This window comes from Micropterus salmoides, unplaced genomic scaffold (assembly GCF_014851395.1).
Source record: "Micropterus salmoides isolate LMB-PRFRI ecotype aquatic unplaced genomic scaffold, ASM1485139v1 Ms_hic_scaffold_421, whole genome shotgun sequence".
In the NCBI taxonomy this organism is placed as follows: Eukaryota; Metazoa; Chordata; class Actinopteri; order Centrarchiformes; family Centrarchidae; genus Micropterus; species Micropterus salmoides.
In genome coordinates, this window is record NW_024043607.1 from 7,806 (window position 1) to 28,690 (window position 20,885).

Sequence of the window (20,885 nt, forward strand, 5' to 3'; positions counted from 1 at the left end):
CTTCTTTTGATTTGCTTGGCGGTTGGCAGCCAGCATTTAGGAGCATTACCGCCACCTACCGGACTGGAGTGTGAAACAGATTATGTGCAGACTAACATAAAAACCAAATAAACAAATAAAACACAAAATAAAAATTAAAAAAATTAAATAAATAAAAATTTAAAACCTATATCCTTTCCATTAATCCTGTTTCTTTCAGATATTTAATGAGATGCTTTGATATTCCCCATGCTTTATCCCCAAGGAGGTTCTCGACAGTGAACCTAAGCTCAGCTTTCTCTACAACTGCTGCTATTTTCCTCCTTGCCTCTACATAGCCTCTACACTCAACCAGCACATGTTGAAAGGTCTCTATACTATTACATTTTACACAGTGTCCAGTTGGGTGTTTACCTAGTTTATAAAGTGAATGGTTAAGCCCTGTGTGTCCTATTCTTAGACGGGTAATGACGGTCTCTGTCTTCCGGCACCCACCCAGTTTTCTTCCCAGACCAACATGATTCTGTATACTGTAAAGATGTCTTCCAGTTTCATTTAGTTCCCAGTATTCTTGCCATATTTTTTGCATTTTCTCTTTAATGATTGTTTTAGCTTCAGATTTACTTAGCGGAACTTGTATATCAACTGACTTTGATTTAAGTGCTTGTTTTGCCAGAATATCAGCATCTTCATTTCCTTCTACCCCTACATGGGCAGGAACCAAAACAAAGCAGACAGTCCAGCTCTTATGATATAATCTACATAGAGAGCTATGAAGACTAAATACCAGATCCAGCCTACAGGACTTAACAGATTTAATACTGGTGAGCGCTGCCCAGCTATCTGATGCAATGACCACCTTGCTTTCCTTATTTTCTTCTATCTATACTATCCTCAGAAAACCAAATATCCATTTCCTACCCTCCACACTTTCTCCATACTCCAATAAACTTTTTACTGTATTATCTATCCGTCCTATTATTTTTAACTGTTATCATTTCTTGTCTTTCCTGAGTAAATTTCCTGCATGTTATAAGAATATGTTCTACTGTTTCAGCCTCCGGACATTGTTCACACATTCCTGTAGGATGTTTTCCTGTAATTAAAAGTGTGCTGTTAAGATTGCTATGCCCAATTCTCAACCTACTTATTATCACCTGCTCTTTCCTCTTTGCTCCCCTGCTTCTTGATATACCTATTTTGCTTTGGATTTCATGTAAATGTCTCCCTTTTATAGCATTATCTCTGTTGCCATTGTTGATTTACACTCCTCCACACTATGCCTTTCCCCTCTGATTTTGATAATTTAATGTTGACTTCAACATCTCCTTTTTTTTTAACTGCTTCTTTTGCCACCTTATCTGCTTTCTCATTTCCCTGAATTCCCGAGTGTGCAAGGACCCACAGAAATATGACATTTTTCCCCTGCCTAGCTATTCTTGAATCCATAAATAAGACTTCATAAAGCAAGTCCAGGTGACTTCTAGTTGTGCATGTCTTCATGCTTATAAGAGCTGACACAGAGTCACTACATATTAATATTTCCTTATCACTAATTTGTTCTGTCCATTCCAACGCCATCAATATGGCAAACCGTTCAAAAGATGTTCTTTTGCTAAGTTCTAACTGATACTTAGGAACAACAACTGCAGACCCTGTTGTATCTTTTTGCATGTCCTTTGACCCATCTGTGAAAATCTGAATACTTTCCTTATACTTACTTTCCCTATAGCTATAGTATACACTAGTTAAATCGGCATTCTTATTATTGCGTTTAATCTCATGTAGTTCCAAATCTACACATGGTACTTCTAATTCCCAGACAGGTCTGATAGGCCACACCACATTTGCGCCAAACTCTTTATCATATACCCCTGTATCCCTTGCCATTTGCTCTCCTGTCCACCCAAAACTTGTTTTTTGTGTTGTCTGCTTCTCCCAGCACGTCTGCAGCACCCTTTTTGCTGGATGGCTATCTCCATGCCCTCTTAAATTGACCCAATAATTAGCCCCCAGCTGCTTCCTCCTCAACCACAATGGCATTTCACCTGCTTCTACTTGGAGAGCACATACTGGGGAGGTTCTAACTGCTCCTACACACACTCTTAAAGCCCGAGCTTGTATAACATCCAGGTCTGCTAACACAGATTTGGCTGCCGAACCATATAAAATACTTCCATAATCTAACCTTGATCTTATTAAGGCTATATATATGTATTTCAGCGATGCTACATCCACTCCCCACCCCAATCCTGCAAGACACCTCATGACATTTATAACTTTTTTTACACTTATCAACTACATATCTAATATGCTCCCTCCATGTTAGTCTCACATCAATATATACTCCCAAAAAAACGATAACATAACTTTTGTTTTTTCCACTGAAAACTTAAATCCCCATTTTGTTCCCCACTTTTCGACTTGATTAATTCCATCTTGCATTTTCTTAGCTACATATTCCACATTTCTCCCTCTTTTCCACAATGCTCCATCATCTGCAAACAATGATGTCCCCATATCTGTTGGAATGTTTACAAATACATCATTTATCATAATGGAAAATAAAGTTGGACTTATTACACTCCCCTGAGGTGTCCTGTTTTCTACTATATATTGGCTAGATAGTTCTGCTCCTATCTTCACCTGAATAGTTCTTTCATTTAAAAAGTCCATAATCCAATTGAACCTTCTTCCTCCAACACCCATAAGGTTTAGTTTAATTAGCAATCCTTCCTTCCATAACATATCATATGCCTTTTCCACGTTGAAAAATACTGCAACCATTGTCTCTTTATTTACTTGGGCTTTCCTTATTTCATCTTCATGTCCCAGCACTGGATCTATGGTACTCCTTCCCTTCCTGAAACCGCTTTGGTATGATGCCACCATTTCTCTTTCCTCCAAGAAGTATGTTAACCTCTCATTCACCATACGTTCCAATAACTTACAGATATGAGACGTCAAGGCAATTGGTCTATAGCTTCCAGGTCTGCTGGCATCTTTTCCAGGTTTCCTTATTGAGTTGCATTACTGCCACCTTCAGGTTTTATTTACCCTTTGCTTCCATTCATACTAAATCTGCCTATCTAATCTAGTCGCCCTCAGAAAACCAAATATCCATTTCCTACCCTCCACACTTTCTCCATACTCCAATAAACTTTTTACTGTATTATCTATCCGTCCTATTATTTTTAACTGTGTTCAGGAAACTACTACTTCTTCTTCTTCTTTATTAATTTTATTGGCGGTTGGAAAACAACAAATTGATGCAGTACCGCCACCAACTGGTATAGAGTGTGGATCAGAATAATTAGTCCTTACATTATGAACAAACAAAAACTCATATCCTCACAGTCACATTGGTTACTCTATAGTGAAATACAATTCGATGGCACTCATCTCTTCTAAATCTAATAAATCAAAGTGTAGACCTACTTTTATAATTCTGAGGGTTTGAATCAGCTGCTTTTGTTCTTCCTCATACTTCTGATAGTGTAGCCTACCATAACATGCTCTACAGTTTCTTGTTGCCCACAGTAGTCACAACTGCCTGAGTAATGTTCGCCTATTTTGAATAGCCTAATGTGCGGTTCAGTCCAGTGTAGGGATGGGGATCGAGACCCAATTCCAAACTTTCTCTAATAGTTGATGACAGCTACGCTCGTTACTGTAAGTACGTGCAATAAAACCTTTGCAAGTAAAAGACAGTATGTAAAGCTAATAGAACTAGATGTTTCAATCCCTTTAAGAGGAAACTCTTGACAGTAGCAGTCGATGTGAAGTGATGAAAAAGAAGGAGGGTAAGGTATGTCATTGGGGTCATCAGATGGGCACCCTGCTTCATCAACGTTTCGCTGATTTAAGCCCACGACGTCTCCAGAGGGCTAAACAGTGTACCCAGTGTCCCAGGTAACTTACACCCCCCTCGATGCCATACCCCTCTATGTCCCTGATGGGCTCTGCATGGCAGGGGCGTCCTTCTCCCTGAGTCAGGCCTAAGCCTGACTGCATACCATCTGTCTCTATCTTGCTGCCCAGTTGGGCTCCTTACACTTGATCCAGAGCCAGTTACTGCTTTTTTCAGCAGCACTTGACATGGACTTGATGGCTTGTTGGAGGGAGCGACCCTTCACCCCTATTTTTTTTAGCAAACTAATAGTAAATGTGGCAACAAATCCCCTGCATCCCACCTCTACTGGGAAGATGCTGATCTTCCAGCCGTTCTGGGATGCTTCAGCTGCCATATTTGTTTTTTTCCTCTCCTATGCCTCTTCACACCCATCTTCCCATGGTACTGTTAATTCCACAACATATGCCAGTTTTGTTGTTGGAGACCACAGGACCATGTCTGGCCGGAGTGTTGTAGCCACTATTTCTGGGGGAAACACAAGCTTCTTATTAATGTCTACTTCTAGTTTTCAATCCAGCGCTGATATTACTAATATTGCATAGTTACCAAAGTGAAATTACAAGTTCTAAATTTTTTGGGGGGCATTTTTCTCATGATATTGTACAAAGAATAAAAATAATCCGTTGTTTCTGAAATGTAAGAAAAGTGTGTCAAATTGCAGAAAAATGTATTCCAAATTATACTACAATAAAAGTACTTTATATGAAAATGTCATATATTGAATATAAATGGACAAAAACTATATTGGCAATCATGGAAACAACTTTTCCGCAGTCGCACCACATGATATTTCGTTGCACCACATGATATTTTCTAATTTAGTCAAAATTTACGGGGAAAGAACACGCAACCTAAACAAAACAACAGGCTTCCTACAAAAGGACTCCATGAAATTTATAATCAAAACAAATATTGGCAGAAATAACTTTATATTCATTGTTTTTCTGAGGTCATACCACATGATATCTAAAAGTGGCAACTACATACCAGCTGTTACAATTTTACATTTTTCCAGATTTGAACTTCTCCCACTTAGCATTCCCAAACACCCATTTTCCACCCATGTCTAGTGCATTCATTTATATCGTGCATATAACAGATAGTTGTCACTACCCATGGTTCCAATCGCAAATGGTAGCAATATTATTTGAAACCATTGTAAGATCAAGTGTCAACTCCTTCCCTTTGTTTACTTCTATTCTTGTTTTACTTTCATCATTTAATCAGACCTGGCATTTAACATCTCTCCCACTAGCCCATAGTGTGTTATGTGCATTGATGGTGTGTGTGTGCGCAGTTTGTTCAATTTGTGTGGTGTTTGTTCAATTTGCAAGATTTAGAATAATTCAGGCAGTTCCTTTGACCTCATGATTCTCATTTGCTCTGACATGCACTGTGAGCTGTAAGGTCTTATATAGACAGGTGTGTGGCTTTCCTAATCAAGTCCAATCAGTATAATCAAACACAGCTGGACTCAAATGAAGGTGTAGAACCATCTCAAGGATGATCAGAAGAAATAGACAGCACCTGAGTTAAATATGAGTGTCACGGCAAAGGGTCTGAATACTTATGACCATGTGATATTTCAGTTTTTCTTTTTTAATAAATTTACTTACTTACTACATTTCTGTTTTTTTCTGTCAAGATGGGGTGCTGAGTGTACATTACTGAGAAATAAAATGAACTTTTTTGATTTTTGGAAAATGGCTGCAATGAAACAAAGAGTGAAAAATTTAAAGGGGTCTGAATACTTTCCGTACCCACTGTATCCATACAGTTGGGTTTCAGCTATGATTCCTGAGCACACAAGATGTCCGGTTTCTCCCCCTGACTGTCTACATATTGCTTATAATACTATCCATTTGCTATCAAACTCCTCGCATTTCACTGAAATATTAAACTTATTATCAACCAACACATAATGACTTTTGACTTGCCTGTACATCCATAGAAATAAATCTAATAAAATATACAAAAACCATGCAAATAAAACGTTTTCTTAAGCAACTTTGCCTTTAGGCCTATAAATATATGACAAAACGAAAGAAAATAATAAGAAATTCATATTTTGGAGGTGGAGGGCAGGGTGGATGTTTTATTAGTATTACTAGCATTAGCTTGCTAGTGTTTGCAATAATTTTGGTGGGTGTTTGCGTTTTGTAGTAAGACCACCAAGCTCCTGAAGTGTACAGATGACACCACCCTCACTGGGCTCATCTCTTGTGGTTATAAGTCTGCCCACAGGTGGAAGACTGACCATGTGGGTTCCTGGTGCAGCCAGATCAATCCGGACCTCAATGCTCTGCAGACAGTGGAGATGGTTGTGGTTTTCAAGAAGAGCCCAGCAACACACCTACCCCAATCACCCTCTGTGCCTCTACAGTTGACACTGTGGAGTCATTACACTTCCTGGGCACCATCCTCAGCCAGGACCTCCAGTGGGAGTTGGTACCCTTATGTCACATACTAATTACACCATTTGAAACTTTTCCAAGTCTTCATACCCCTTTCTAAAGATTTCAGGTGAAGTCTTCACAACACTTGGGACTTTCACACAATTCTTCAGTATCTTCATGTCTTTCAGCTAGAAACTACATTCATACCTTAAAATGTTCTACATTTATTAGTGCAATTTGAGGTTGGTACCCCAATACTGGGGTAGGTTGTAACACATGCTGGGGTAAGTTGTAAGCAAAAGAAGCAAATTGGATGCCACACCATATGATATGCTACATAAACAGGTATAGTGAAATAAAAGAACAATGTTTCTCTCTCACTGTGACAGACTATGTGTGATTGACTCATGTGCATGTATGTTTATGTAAATTTGTCTATAGAATAAACTTACTTAACAGTATACTTACTACTACAATGTACTTAATCAAAGAACATCGTTGTACATCCTTAAATATAACAAAAAAAGGTGTGTGTCAATGTATGTATATTCTTAATCAGAGTGATAGTTAGAGCTTGCAGTACCAGCACCTCTATATTTTCCTCTTTGACGTACTGGGACTTTTTCTTGCGCACCGGCACTTCTCACAAGCTGCCTGTACGCTTTTATTCCCTCTCCATCAATGGAGACTGATTAGGGAAAAGATCTAGTGCACACAGCAACATGTGAACAACATGTGAATGGGGAGTACTGGTTACAGAGCTGACAAATGAATGCTGGTAACCCTGGAGTGCAGGCTTGGTGGGCCCAGATTGCAATGGCTACTCTGTAAAATATTAAATAAATAAAGTCCTCAGTTGGATGTATAGTGGATGGTTCTAACACTTTTTTAAAGAAGTGTTACAGCCTACCCCACCCCGGTCAGCCATTGTTTAGCTAGCTGTATTAGCATGGTGGTTTGAAATAAGAAAGGAAAAAAAATGCATCACATGTTGCTTAAGAAACTACATTTCAATCTAATATAAGTCAAACAATTTTATCTACAATAGTACAGACACAAGACAATAAAGCTGATTTGAATTTGAATTAGTTTTGGTCAAAAAATTTACTATCATTTGACAAATCAGATTTGACGCTCATGATATAACGTTACATTATAGGACCTGCTCTTGATAGCAGTATCTATAAGCTCGGGTTTTGAGAAAGTTTGGAACAGGGTCTGGATTGGCAACCTGTCCAGGGTGTACCCGCCTTTCGCCTGATGTCAGCTGGGATTGGCTCCAGCCCCCCGCGACCCTGTACGCAGGATAAGCGGTTGATGAAGGATGGATGGATGAAACTGGGTCCTTTTAGAACCGATTATCGATCCCCATCCCTGCTGGTGTGGTCTCAGTTTTTTATTCTTCAGTCTTCTTGTTACAACTTACCACATTAGCCTACTCGGGCAGGTTGGAATAATGGAACTTCATGGACAAAATAACAATTAATTCTGTAATATAGTTGGAAAATTTGGACAAATTTCTATTTGTACTAGACAAATAAGGGTACTTTGTTCCAAATGTGAGAATTCTAACACAAAACGTTTTGCAAATTATAGGTGCAGAGACAAAAAGTGTTACAAACATCCCAGGCCTCCACTTTCCTTCTGTAGCTATAAGCTGTGTACAGTATGTTACTGTATATTTTCAATGCATTCTGGGAAAACAGAACTGTAAATCTAAATATAGTAATACTAACTGATTTTTGGGTGAATTATAAGGTCTTATTATACATCCATGAACTGACCGCAAAACACAACTGATTTTCAACTCCATTTTCAAATTAAACACTGTCTTCGATTTAAAGTGCAGTCTTTTATTTTAACATCAGAGCTCAGGAAATGTTCCTTGCGACATTCACTTCAGACTTAAGGTTTAATAGGCTAGGGAAGGAACTTTTTAAGGATTTAGTCTAGTATGATGTTTTATGAAATCATTAGCTAGCTAAAATGTCACGTTTAGTCAAGCACAGAGAACACAATGGATTGGACCCAACCAGAAACAGCAGTTCATCAACAGCAAACAAAAACCAAAGGAGCAGAAAACTCCAGTAACCGAGGTAGAAAGTCCAAAAGCAAACAAATCCCCAAAAAAGGACAATGACCAAGTGGCCCTGAAAGAAGGGAATAGACAATTAACTTCTATAACATCTAATAGGCCTTCTGACTGTAGGGTAAATTAGTTAGTTGTTTTCACAGTATTAGCAGAGAACAGGGGATGGTTGTAGAAAAGGGAAAGTTGTAACAGCACCACTTTCCCCTAGAAGGGATGACCTCAGAGTCATGTGATTAATTACATATATGACCACTTCCCTCGTGACCTTGCATGTGAAATTTCATGGCTGGGTGAAGAAGTATGCAAAATTTACAGCCAAAACACTGATTTTCAGATGAGACGGTATTTTTTTTTTTTTTTTGGAACAATGCAGAGCAGTGCAATACATTTTTTCAGATACATATTTTGTTGTGTGGTCTTAATTTTAAATTCTTCACTCTTATTGTTAAAACTTCCCCCAGGTTGTGTTACAACTTACCGGATAGTGGTGCAGGTTGTAACAATGGAACGTCTTGTAATATAGCTGGTGAAGTTGGACACATTTCTATTTGTAGTAGACAAGGAAGGGTACTTTGTGCCAAATGTGAGAAGGCTTTAGCACAACACAAAATTCCTTCAAGTTATGCTGAGACAGAAAACCAGTAAAACCATCCCCTATAACTGTATTCTCAACAGTTTCTTATTGTACCCATAAACTGTGTACAATTACCATAGATGCCACGATGACGAGCCTCCTGCTGCTTATTGGATGTAGTAGGTGTGTCACGTTCAGTGGTGTGGAGGCAGGTAGTACGACCCAAATGCAGGACACGAAAGCCGGCAGGTACAGTTCAGTGAATTTATTAATGGAAACAAAAAGTGAGCACACTTACAGACTGAGTGGCTGATAGACTAAGTCCAAAACGAGCAGGGAAACACAACAAGTGAGGCTGACTACAGGCAAACACACTACAACACTGGGTGACAATAAACAGTGACCCAACAAAAAACAGCCAGAAACACCAGGTATATATACACACAGACAACAAGCAGGGCGGGAGCAACACAGGTGAGTAGCATGAGGCTAACGAGGCAGGCAGAGAGACAACAGGGAAAACAGAGAGAGACAGGCAGACAAAGTGACAACTGGGGGAACAGACGGAACACAGGTTACAGAACACATAACAGACCAGAGGAAGAAATAAACTAATAAAGACACAAGCAGACAGATCACCACAAAACTTACACCAACAGGGAAAACAGACAGAAGCTATAAGGTAAAACAGAACTCAGATAGACATGGGCAAAACACAGGAGTACACGGACCAGGAGTGAACACTAAGACATGAACTAGGGTACAGGACAAAAAACTAAGATACGAGACAAGACAGATACTAAGTAAGATGTGGATGAATAATAATAAAGGCTACACAGAGACTGGAGCAGAATGAACAAAATAGACAAGCAGACAGAACTCAAAACTCAACCTACAATAAGACAGATAATAAACTAAACTAAGTGCAAAAAAAGGTACGGCTTTCTTTTCCTTTGTTACTTCTCTACAGTCTTTAGTGTACTTTAGTGACTTGTTTAAAAAGACTCCTTTGTCGTTTTCTGCTTCTTAATGTCTCTTTGGAGGAGGTTTGCGACTCACCCCTAAAGGAAAAAACCCTTGCAGAGATCTTTCAGTTCTTCAAGATTTATTGATTGAAAGTTAACAAAATGGTTCTCTGTTGTTTACTTTCAACAAACTATCAAAAATGGGAATTAATTTGTTTTCCACAACTCATATCGATCACTAAACTATTTCAATCCCCCTTTCTCATTCGAACTCAAAAATAACGTCTCCTTTTTCTGATGATAGCCTACAGTCCACGAGGATGAGCTGATTAGGTTAAGGAGCAATCTGATACAATTACCTAATATTATTATCTAACAGTTATGTGAAAAAAGAAAAGAAAATAGATCACCTTACTTGTCCATAACAACAATAAAAATAACACCAATCAACGACTATGGCTTCAACAGGTGGCATTTTACGCAAGGTATAGAATGAAGTACTTTATTAGAAGGTATCCCTTTAAGGGTAGGCTACAGGTTTTGGTTCTGGTATTGTAAAATTGTATATGATACCCAACCCTAATGCCCAGGATGATGCTTGCTCAAGCCTATGGAGTGCGAGCAACAGGATGCTGACGGCAGTTCAGTTAACAGCCACCCAGTTTTCTTCTGTGAGTTAGGCTACCTGTAATTGACCAATTGATTTCCGACTTCCTACACCATTGTTAGACTATCAGTTTTTAACAGATCTGTTTATAATGCTGTACAGTGCTGGGAGTAACACAGTAATATAACGCATTACTTTTTTAAGAAATGGTAATATGTTTCCCGTTACAATCTCAGTAACACGTGTTACGACGCATTTTAACACGAAATTAGGTGGTGTTTTTATTTTTATTTTTTTTACTAATAGGCCTACACCAACACCGAGAAACTGCATTTGGGTCCTGAAACCTGTTCCTGCCTGCACACACGACAAACCTCGACAATACCTGGCAATAAAGCTGATTCTGATTCTGAAATAACAGTTCAATGCTGTCCATCATTTTAGAGTAGCCTATGCTAAAAACGACCATAGTAAGTTTTACATTGAATTTTTCCATGGTATGAAATACTGGACAGTTGTTGCCAGTAGGCCTACCTTACTGTTAATTAGGCCAAGACAATAAACATTTTACAGTAGGGCCACATAGCCTACAATGCAGCTTCATTTACTACACTGATCTATGATTTAATACATTGTGTTTTTCATGTATTGTTTGTGGATTATCAAGGCATTTCATTTGGATATGGTTTCTGTAAGATTGGATTTATGGAAGTTCAACTTCAGAGACTTAATAGGTGTAGGCCTAACTGCACAAAAATCATGTCTGAGCTCTACTTGAAGTCATGAGCTTTGAATGAGAGTGGTCAGTGTAGTTTCTGGTAAAGTAACATAATCAGAACTAATGAATGGAGACGGATGATGATCGGCTTCAGTAGGCTGAAGTGATAAGATGCAGAAAATTCGGATGTCTTACTTACTTTGGGAGGGGGTACTCTGCGTAAAATTTAACACTGCTGACGAAACCAAATGTTTTGACGTAGGTGGCACCTCGACGAATGGGAACCCGATGCGCACGCGGCAGTGGCTTTAGGCTTTATAAGCCGGAAAGCACGGGTAAAAATGTTAAGTCTACCAGACCTGCAGGTTAACTCAGCTTCACTTCTCTCACCTTTTCTTCTCTTCCTCCAGAGTCAAAAACGATCCTATGGACTGCCACTGTAATGAAAGTGCACACCTTGGAGGAGCTGCACTGCAACAACTGCTTCGGCGACCTGTAGACACCAAGAAGTCCTCCGTGCACCGCAAGCACGAGACGTCCCGCAAAGAGGAGGAAAACAAGTCCCGCTTACCTGCGCTCGAAGCCGCCTACACCAGCATCCTCCACGAGCTCGGGGAGGACACGGACCGACAGGGGCTGCTGCGCACGCCGCTACGCGCCGCCAAGGCCATGCAGTTCCTCACCAAGGGCTACCATGAGAACATCCACGGTGAGTCAACAGGTTTCTCTCTGTGAGCTTTACAATGGAAGATGCTCTTGTGTAATTATACCGTTATTAATGTGATATGGCCCATCTATCGTACTGTATCTTATTCTCGATTAATGAGAAAACTAAACTCTGAGTGACTATAAAAATATACAACCTCTGCACACTGTCTTGCAGTGCTGAAATTTGCATGGGATGGCATTAATGTGTTTACCACACCTATGTTATGAACACCTTATGATCAGATTAATATAGCCTACAATAATAATGAAGCAAAATACAAACAACTAAAGAAGTCATTTCCACAAAAGTGAACATTTGTATTATTTTATGGCAGTGCTATTTATTATAATTATATTCATAAATCTGTTAGATTACAGCAGCTATAAAATATGTCAAGAGTTTAGAGGTGCAACAATTAATCGATTAGTCAATGTGCAAAAAATAACGTTTTTCAAGCAAAAAATGCCAAATTTTAAGTAGTTCCAGCTTCACAGATGACATGAGTTGACAATTTTCTTCTACTGAAATACTGAATTTATTTAGGTTTTGGAGTGTTTGTGGGACAAAGCAATAGGATTTATGGGCATGTTTCACTACATTCTAACATTTAAGTGGATGATACTTTAAAGTATGTTAATGTGTGTTTGTGCCCCTAGACATTTTAAATGATGCCATATTTGACGAAGACCACGATGAGATGGTGATTGTGAAGGACATAGATATGTTTTCACTGTGTGAACATCACCTGGTGCCCTTTTATGGCAAGGTAAGTCTGTGTATTTATGCATACCAACTGTAAGGGATTTAAAGATAGTGTGTTTCTGGGTTGAAAGCAGATATTACAAATAACTGGCCTGAAACAAGGGGTGGACTGGGGCAAATAAATGGCCTGGGAATTTGTCCCTGGTCAACCCATTCTTCAAAATAAGCATGGGGATTTAAATACCTTTTTCCTGCATTCTTGAGAATTTTATTTAAGTATAGTACATCATGAAATGAGCCATTAAAGTACAAAAAGTCAAAACTACAAACCCCTATCTGGCTCTTTGTGGCTGTAGAAGTAGCAGCAGCACCAAAAGAAAAGTCTTTAACTGCACCTGCCCTTAGCAACTTTTTTTCTCCCTTAACTTTTTAGCACCACCTTTGTGTTTCTTCTAAAGTTTTTATCCATTGAAGCACAAATAATTGGGCTAGGGGTTAGGTCCACGTTTCAACCACTTCTTTATATTCTGGCCAGTAACCACTCACTACTTGCCAGTGATCCAATCGATTCTCAACTGCAGTTGTTTGTCTCTGTTTTATTACTATGTGGTTTATCAGCCAAATTCTCCTGTGGCCCACCCGGAAAACTTCCGGTCCTCCCAATGGCCAGTCTGCCCTTGCCTGAAACACTGTATTTGTGCAGGCTCGTGCATGTGGGTGTCACTGTCTTGTTTTTCTGCTTACGAGCTGATGTGTGCTGTGTATGTGTGTGTTTCTAAGGATTGTGAGGTCAGTGTCAGTATTTAATTGCTAATATTTACCATCCTTCACTCTGATAATGTGACCTCTGCTTTCATTGGCTGCCATCTCTCTTCAGGTTCACATCGGGTACATTCCCAACAAAAAAGTGGTGGGACTAAGCAAGCTGGCAAGGTAACACAGCGCATGCACACACACATTATACCCTTGTGCTGTCACTGTGGGTGTATGTTTCTGGTGTTAGTGCCGGGTGGCAGCGTTCTTCTGTTATGTCAGTGCATTGACCTGGAGGCTTAAGTCTAAGCCCAATGGCCATCATCTAGTCCCCTCATCAAGCACACTCACAGACACAAATCTAAACTCTATCCGCTCTCGAGCCATGAGAAAATCCCTTCGGACCTGTGGGAATCAGCACTTATTTTCACAGCCTCTCTGTCTGTCTCCTCTCCCTTTCCTAAAATATCACACCATCTCTGAACATACAAACCCAGAATACCAGTAACAGAGTCACTGGGTTTTTTTAGGCTGACTTGCTGTGGTTGAATCTTGCACGACAGATTCAGAGAGTTCTGTAGGGTGAATCATTCACAGATGAAGGGTCTGTACAGTTGGATTGCCAGACTAGAGGCCGCGGGTCAGGGACCGATGCCAGTCTGTGTTTAACAAATGATTAATCATTATTACGTCTGATCTATAATCAGACCTCTCTGTTTTGCTTATGTTCTGGTTTCTGCAGGATTGTGGAGCTCTTCAGTCGGAGGCTCCAAGGTGAGCGACCAAAGACACTGCGCAATATCAAAAGGCTTTGCATACAGTCAGAGCACTTTTCTTCCAGTTTAACCAAGAGTTTATATGCAGTCTGGTGTTATCATGTTTACATGTGTGCCATACTTTTGTTTGATTTCAGTTCAAGAGCGTCTGACCAAGCAGATTGCCATGGGAATATCAGAGGCCCTGCAGCCAAAAGGTGTAGCTGTGATTATTGAAGCAGTGTAAGTACACACACCACTTCTTCATCATCATCTGTATGATTTAAAGCTGTCCTGATACCTCAGGCAAAATGTAAAAATGTTACCATAAAGCCATTTCCCTTATTTGAGCGAGAATTATTCCAGTCTGCCATCACGAAGGCCGTTACAAAGGCTCTAATTTCTGCTCTGAGAAGACATGAATGAGGATACACAAGACCAACTTGGCAGCAGTCTTTTACTGGACTGACACAGTCCTTTATTGCAAAATGTGTTAGTGACTGATCTGAACCCACACCACACCATCACTGCAGTTTTATACTTAGTCTCTTACTCTTAGGTTTTAGATTCTGTTTGCTGATTCTTCATATAGTTGAAAGCAATGAAACTGTGTGTTTGTGTAGGTCGATTCACAAAAGAACCACTACCGTCTTCATTCATTAAGGAGAAGAGAACGATTTCTCTTCTGTTCTGAATCTGTATCATGGATAATATTATTGTCGGGAGAGAAGGGGAGCCTGTTGTCATTTCCCTTCAGTCTCGTGAGCCTGGAAATTCCTGTGCGTCGAGTAGAAACTATAGTTTGTGGGAGGGACTAAGATTCAAGGAAAAGACGCAAGTGAGGGAAATGTGGATGCAATTATGGGAATTGGCATGTACTCTGTGCAACCATTAAAATAATTAACACAGTTTTCCTTTTACAAATTAAAAGTTGAATTCATAAGCAATAAAACACATTCCTGGTTGAATCGATACACTGTACAACCTTACCTTATCTGGTACGACACTTGCTTTTGGTTGCTGAATGCTCATTTTTAATTAAACCCTGACTGACACTGACTTTACACATTTGTTCACATGTACCCCTAAACAGACTTTGATGTGTAAAATTGTGGCCTTTGAACACATGTTCTATAGGTCAAAGACCCTCCTCAAAGCATGTCAAACGCTGCAGCTGCAAATCTGAGCCATGTGTGTGTTTGCAGGCACATGTGTATGGTCATGCGTGGCGTCCAGAAGATGAACAGCCGCACAATGACGAGCGCCATGGTGGGACTTTACCTCGAAGACCCCAAAACCCGGGAGGAGTTCCTGACCCTTTCAAAGCACACTTAACAAATGTCATACACCATTCACTCCAAAGCCTCTTTATACAGTTGCACACTGAAAGCTCTAGAGTAACAGTGCATCCACAACTGACTTTACTTTAAGAAAACAAAAACTAATAGCAGGAAACATGCTGGAAACAACAAAGCTGCTGTTTGATGCTGTATCCAAGCCTACTCTGGAGCTCACCTCAAAATGCCTGGTAGATTTCAATCCTGTTGCTGAAATCTATCATTTGAAATCACTGTGAACATTATAGGAAATGAGAGACACATTTTTGGTGCCTTTGGTAGATATTTTATAGTCTTACATGGCAATATCAAAACAAAATGCCACATTCTTTAAGCAAAATCTTAACTAATGTGGCATTATAACATTTCACTCAGGTTTCATAACTACAGGTTTTATAACTACATAAAATGTGAAACCTGAGTGAAATGTAATGCCACATTAGTTAAGATTTTCAGTCACTTTATTTGATGGGAATTTCATTGGTGCTATTGCAAAGTGGTACTCTTAACACCTTTTCTTTTCCTTATAATCATATTTAGAATCCACGGATTTTAATGATTTAATGAACTTTGAGTAATTTATAAATACATTTATAGTCTTTGTAATATATGAAATTTTTAAGATACTAATCAAAATTATTATATCTGTAGTCCAAAGAGTAGAGTAAATGATGTCCTGAATAGATGGTATAAAAATGATCACTGTGCTTAAATAAACTAGCTTAAACAATATGAAAGTTGTTGATCTTTCTTTGTGCATGTCAAAAAGATGTTAACGGCCAAGGAAAGGTTTCTGTGTTGTGTTTATTTCAGTGTCTCGATTTCATACTACATGCAAATTCTAAGAGTATGTAGTGTGTTCACACAGAAACATTACAATTCATCCTATTGGGACCATAAATGTCTGTACGAGATTTTGTGTAAACCCATCATGTTGATATTTCACAGGGGGAAAACTTTGACCTCCTGGAGGAAAAGTCAGGGGTTCACCAAAGTCAGTAGGATCTTCGCCTTCTGGTGATCACGGACCTCTGTACACACTTTCGTTGAAATATTTCAGTTTGAAGCAAAGTGGTAAACCGACCATTTTTTCCATCCCTAAAAAGTCCTAAATGGTAAACTACACTTATTTCTATACATTATTCTACATATACAAACTGCAGTATATATACTATACAGTACATTCTAATTTGAACACTAAATGCTCTATAGAGTTGGCCGTATTAACAGGTATAAACTGGGATATTATAACGATAACCCTGAATGCAAAAAGGCAGTGATATAAGAAGCAAACTAGAGGATCCAGAATTACATAATCAGTTATAGTTGCAGACTTGTAACTGGACTGTAAGTGGATTGTTTTTTTATTTCAGGTTACTAAACTGGCTTGAACATCTGGCTCATCTGCTACATCCAAACATTACCTACCATACATTATTTGTATTAGCTGGAGACTAGTGCTGTTTTTGTGATGTGGTACAACAGCATAAATCAATGAGACATATAAGCAAGTGTGTGCACATGTGGTTGAAGGCCTGAGGGAGTGCAAGGCATTTAAATATCAAAAGGAGGAGCCTTATGTCAAACAACCTATGAACTGTAACCTCTATCTCCAACAGCAATGATGCAGGGGGAGGAACTGTGCAACATGCAGTTTCCAAATCTGATTATGTAAGAGAAAACCAATTATTACAGCCATACAGGACAAACATGGGTATGTTGTGCGTAAGAGGCTAAAATTATACCCATAATGGCTTCAAGCAGAGGCACAAATAATCCTGTCAAATGTACTCCTACTGAATGCTTTAATTCACTCAAAAATGCAACACTTCATATATTACATACAGAAATCTGTTTTTAAAAAGCAAAGAATCCAAGTCTAAGTATTGAATTTAAAATATACAGAAAAATCTAGAAGCCTCAACTTGAGGGGCAGGTGATAACTGGTGGTATGGCCACTTTAATAGTTCCAGTGGCTTTATATAATAAGAGGGCAAAGCCACCTCCAAATCTCTCTCTTTCACGAAGGTGGGAAGAATAACAGTAAAGAGTCATAGGTGTCTATGACAGGACACTGTCCTGAAAATGTGACCTAGGACAAACATGCACCATCAGTCTCATCCTTGCAGCTGTTCTCTGATCGACAGGCTGTCACACAGATGTCTGTTTGTAGTTCTTTGTGTCCAAAACTTTTTTTCCACACATTGCACAGATTCCTGGAGAGACAAAAAAGAAGGACAGAAAAAGTTAAGAAACATAGCCGAAGAAGGAAGATATAAAATGTAAAGAACCATGCCAGTGGCATTTTCTGGGTCATGCTTCTAAACTTCAAATCAAAACATTTTTGCAGATCCATTTACGCATGTTATAGCGGTCGATTTATTTTGTACCTTCGCAGGCAGTCATTGTTTTTAGACGTTTATGCACAGTATGAAAGTCAATTATAATATTCTTGGAACTTGCGAGTCTGCAACCATTTTCAATGTTAGAGCTGCAAAAACAGATATATATATTATATATATATATATATATATATATATATATATATATACACATACATGGCTGTGCGATATGACTATATCATTTGACAATAGAAAAACGTCTATCGTTTACAATTATTTATTATAATATATATATTATATCGTAGCGTCGCAAATTCCACACTTTACCGTAATATTTTGGTGAGGCCGTTCCCTCACCTTTGCAGTGTGGAAAAGTTAGCTTTACATTGGCTTAGCTTTGCAGCAGCAAGTAGCATCAGTTTGCTAATCCACAACCTACCTAACATTATTTACATTACTTGCTGTGTCGTTGTTCACTCTATCATGGTATAATTTGTCATGGTGTTGGATTTCTCCCTTCTAAGTTTCAATTACCCCAGTTTATAATGCAGAGGAATATCCGAGTTCCAGTTGAAAATGCCTTAGTAACAGAGTCACTGGCATTTTTTAGGCTGACTTGCTGTGGTTGAATCTTGCACGACAGATTGAAATGATCTATATCAGGTTATTAATTTTTTGCCATATCGAACAGCCCTAATAGAATATTATGTTATGTACATTTTATATGTAACTGTGTCACTGTCTCTCCATATTGTACTTCTGCCTACTACTGTATATAGCACACCGATTGAATGCCTGTCCATCCTGGACTAGGGAACCCTCCTCGTTGCTTTTCCTGAGGTTTCTCCCTTTTTAGGTGCATTTTTAATCAAGGGTCTAAGAATAGAAGGAGCCTCACATTGACAGTCTGAGACAGGTTTGTGATTTTGGGATATTATTAAGGAAATACACTTGATTTGCACAACAGTATATTTCTATAGTGTGCTGACAGATTTTCTACCCTATGAAAATGAATGTAAACCAATGGATGCCTGAAAAGTTAAGATACATTCAAATTTCAAAAACACAGCAGCATGTTTAGAGCAGTTGTGAAGTTAAATATAAATAATCAGCAGTAAAAAGCTGCTAAAAGTATATTGTGAGGTCCTCTAAATTTGAAACATACACAGTGACTATCTTCCTGCCTCTGCACCATATGAACTGGAGATGGTGCTTGAACATCGGTTTGTTATGTTAATGTTATTGTGGCTTTTCTGTTTAACCTTTCCACGGTGAAGTCCACATAAAGTGTTGTTTCATATGGAAGTTTTATTAATGAATGCAATAGAAAAATAGATCAAGTTATGCTGTGGATTTCAACAGTTAGAAAATGTTAACAAGTAGAGAAGTGTAAACATTTTAAAAAGGCGGTTGGTGACAGATGTTGATTTTCACCACCTTCACAAAACTCACAAGAGGGAGCGCTAACATCGTTCCACATTAGCCACACTGATAAGGCTACAGACTTTTTTTTTTGTACATCGGCCTTATGATGAGTGCCGGTATTGGCTCATGCCAATTATCTCAAAATGCTAGATAACGGCCCAATTATTTGTCCGACTGATAACTGCTCTATCAATATATTTGGGCACAGTCCACAGAAGTCATCATCATGTTTGTGGAACCATTTGGTAATGAAGCTATTATGCACTGTACTTGGACCTGCCCTTTATTTGTTTATACTGTTTATTGTGTCTCCACTGCAGCTTTACAAGGACTGATTTTCTGTAGCTAATACTATCCGCTTCATGGTGCCAGCAAACACACCACATTCAAACAAACCTATAAAAGTAACCCATCCTATTGATTCTTGATAATCCACAGACCTCTTTGTCAGCTGTTTTCAATAGAATACATTTCTACTGAGAAATAGAGCCTGATCACAGTGTGGTGTGTGAAGTTTATAGGGTAACAGGTACATTGAAATCTCAGACAAAAATCTGAAAACATGGCCAAACAAACTCAAAACCATCTGCTTGCCTCTACAGAGGCAAGTGAGAAGGCATGTTTTTCCCCTTGCAATTTAGGTCACTAGTGGAACATAAAACTCATCAGGATTTCGGCTCAGTATGTAGTGCGGTGTGGGTGAGTTAATACCTTTCTTGTATGCACAGCCCTGACAGTAGTGTGATCCAGACTGATGAACAGAGCTCTTGCAGATCCTGCAGGTAGCAAAGCCCGTCTTGCTGTAAGGGTCAAACCTAAGAGGGACAAATGGACATGATAAATGTAAATGTGCAACAATTGGCGATAAAAACTACTTACTCTTTTTAGATAAAAATAGAGACAATGATGGTGACATTGTCTCACAAACAAAGTGATGAGTCACATTAACTAACTTTTGACTTAAAGCCAGGGTTTTAGCATACTCACCTGGCTTTCTTAGCAGTCAGCATCTTGTTTTCATTGAGCTTGCGTCCACCACCCTCTGAGTGAATGAGGCAGAAGGAACTTCATTAAAAATTATAATCTAAGGAACATTACATTATAGTATGTCACAATTAAAAGATCCCAAAAAAACAAAACAAAGGCATAATTAATGTCCAGTGCGGGCTTAAAAAATGTGTGTCAATCAAAAAAAAAAAAAAAAAAAAAGGGAGGTCAAGCTTGTTTTTGTAATCAAAGCAGATATCACTTGAACTTTGGAAGCAAAAAATTATGTTGATTAGTGATAAATTTTTGTATTACATCAAAAACAAAGAAGACAAAATGTGCATATAGTATAAAACATCATGCCAGCAAGATATAACAGTAGAATAGACGGGTTAGGCTAAGAATTTCGCCTATATTGGAAGTTTAATCTAAAGTGAAAGAGTCACACCTGACATGGCAACCTAAATATATCACAGTGCACAGAATGGAGCAGAGAGATAAAAGGATCTATTTTTACACGTTAAACTGCTGAACACTTGGAACAACATTACATACCGAAACTAAAGGTGATGTCCTGATTGTTTTGAAAAACAGCCTGCCATTCTGTCAGAAACTACTACACACAATACTA

At 38.8% G+C, this 20,885-nt stretch overlaps 2 protein-coding genes across 2 annotated transcripts; one reads left to right on the top strand and one right to left on the bottom strand.

Moving 5' to 3' along the window:
- Positions 1-11,580: 11,580 nt before the first annotated feature.
- LOC119887532 (GTP cyclohydrolase 1-like) lies at positions 11,581-15,857 on the top strand. Its single transcript, XM_038698301.1, is given in 7 exon segments — positions 11,581-11,738; positions 11,741-11,953; positions 12,610-12,719; positions 13,533-13,588; positions 14,151-14,182; positions 14,322-14,406; positions 15,369-15,857. Coding segments are annotated over 7 exon segments (678 nt in total). The 5' UTR covers positions 11,581-11,686; the 3' UTR covers positions 15,499-15,857.
- A 1,426-nt stretch (positions 15,858-17,283) lies between these two features.
- LOC119887534 (cysteine-rich PDZ-binding protein-like) lies at positions 17,284-20,309 on the bottom strand (the record flags this gene model as incomplete). Its single annotated transcript, XM_038698303.1, has 3 exons — positions 17,284-17,716; positions 19,979-20,082; positions 20,255-20,309. Coding segments are annotated over 3 exons (224 nt in total), but the record flags the coding sequence as incomplete, so codon positions are not given.
- Between the last annotated feature and the right edge of the window lie 576 nt (positions 20,310-20,885).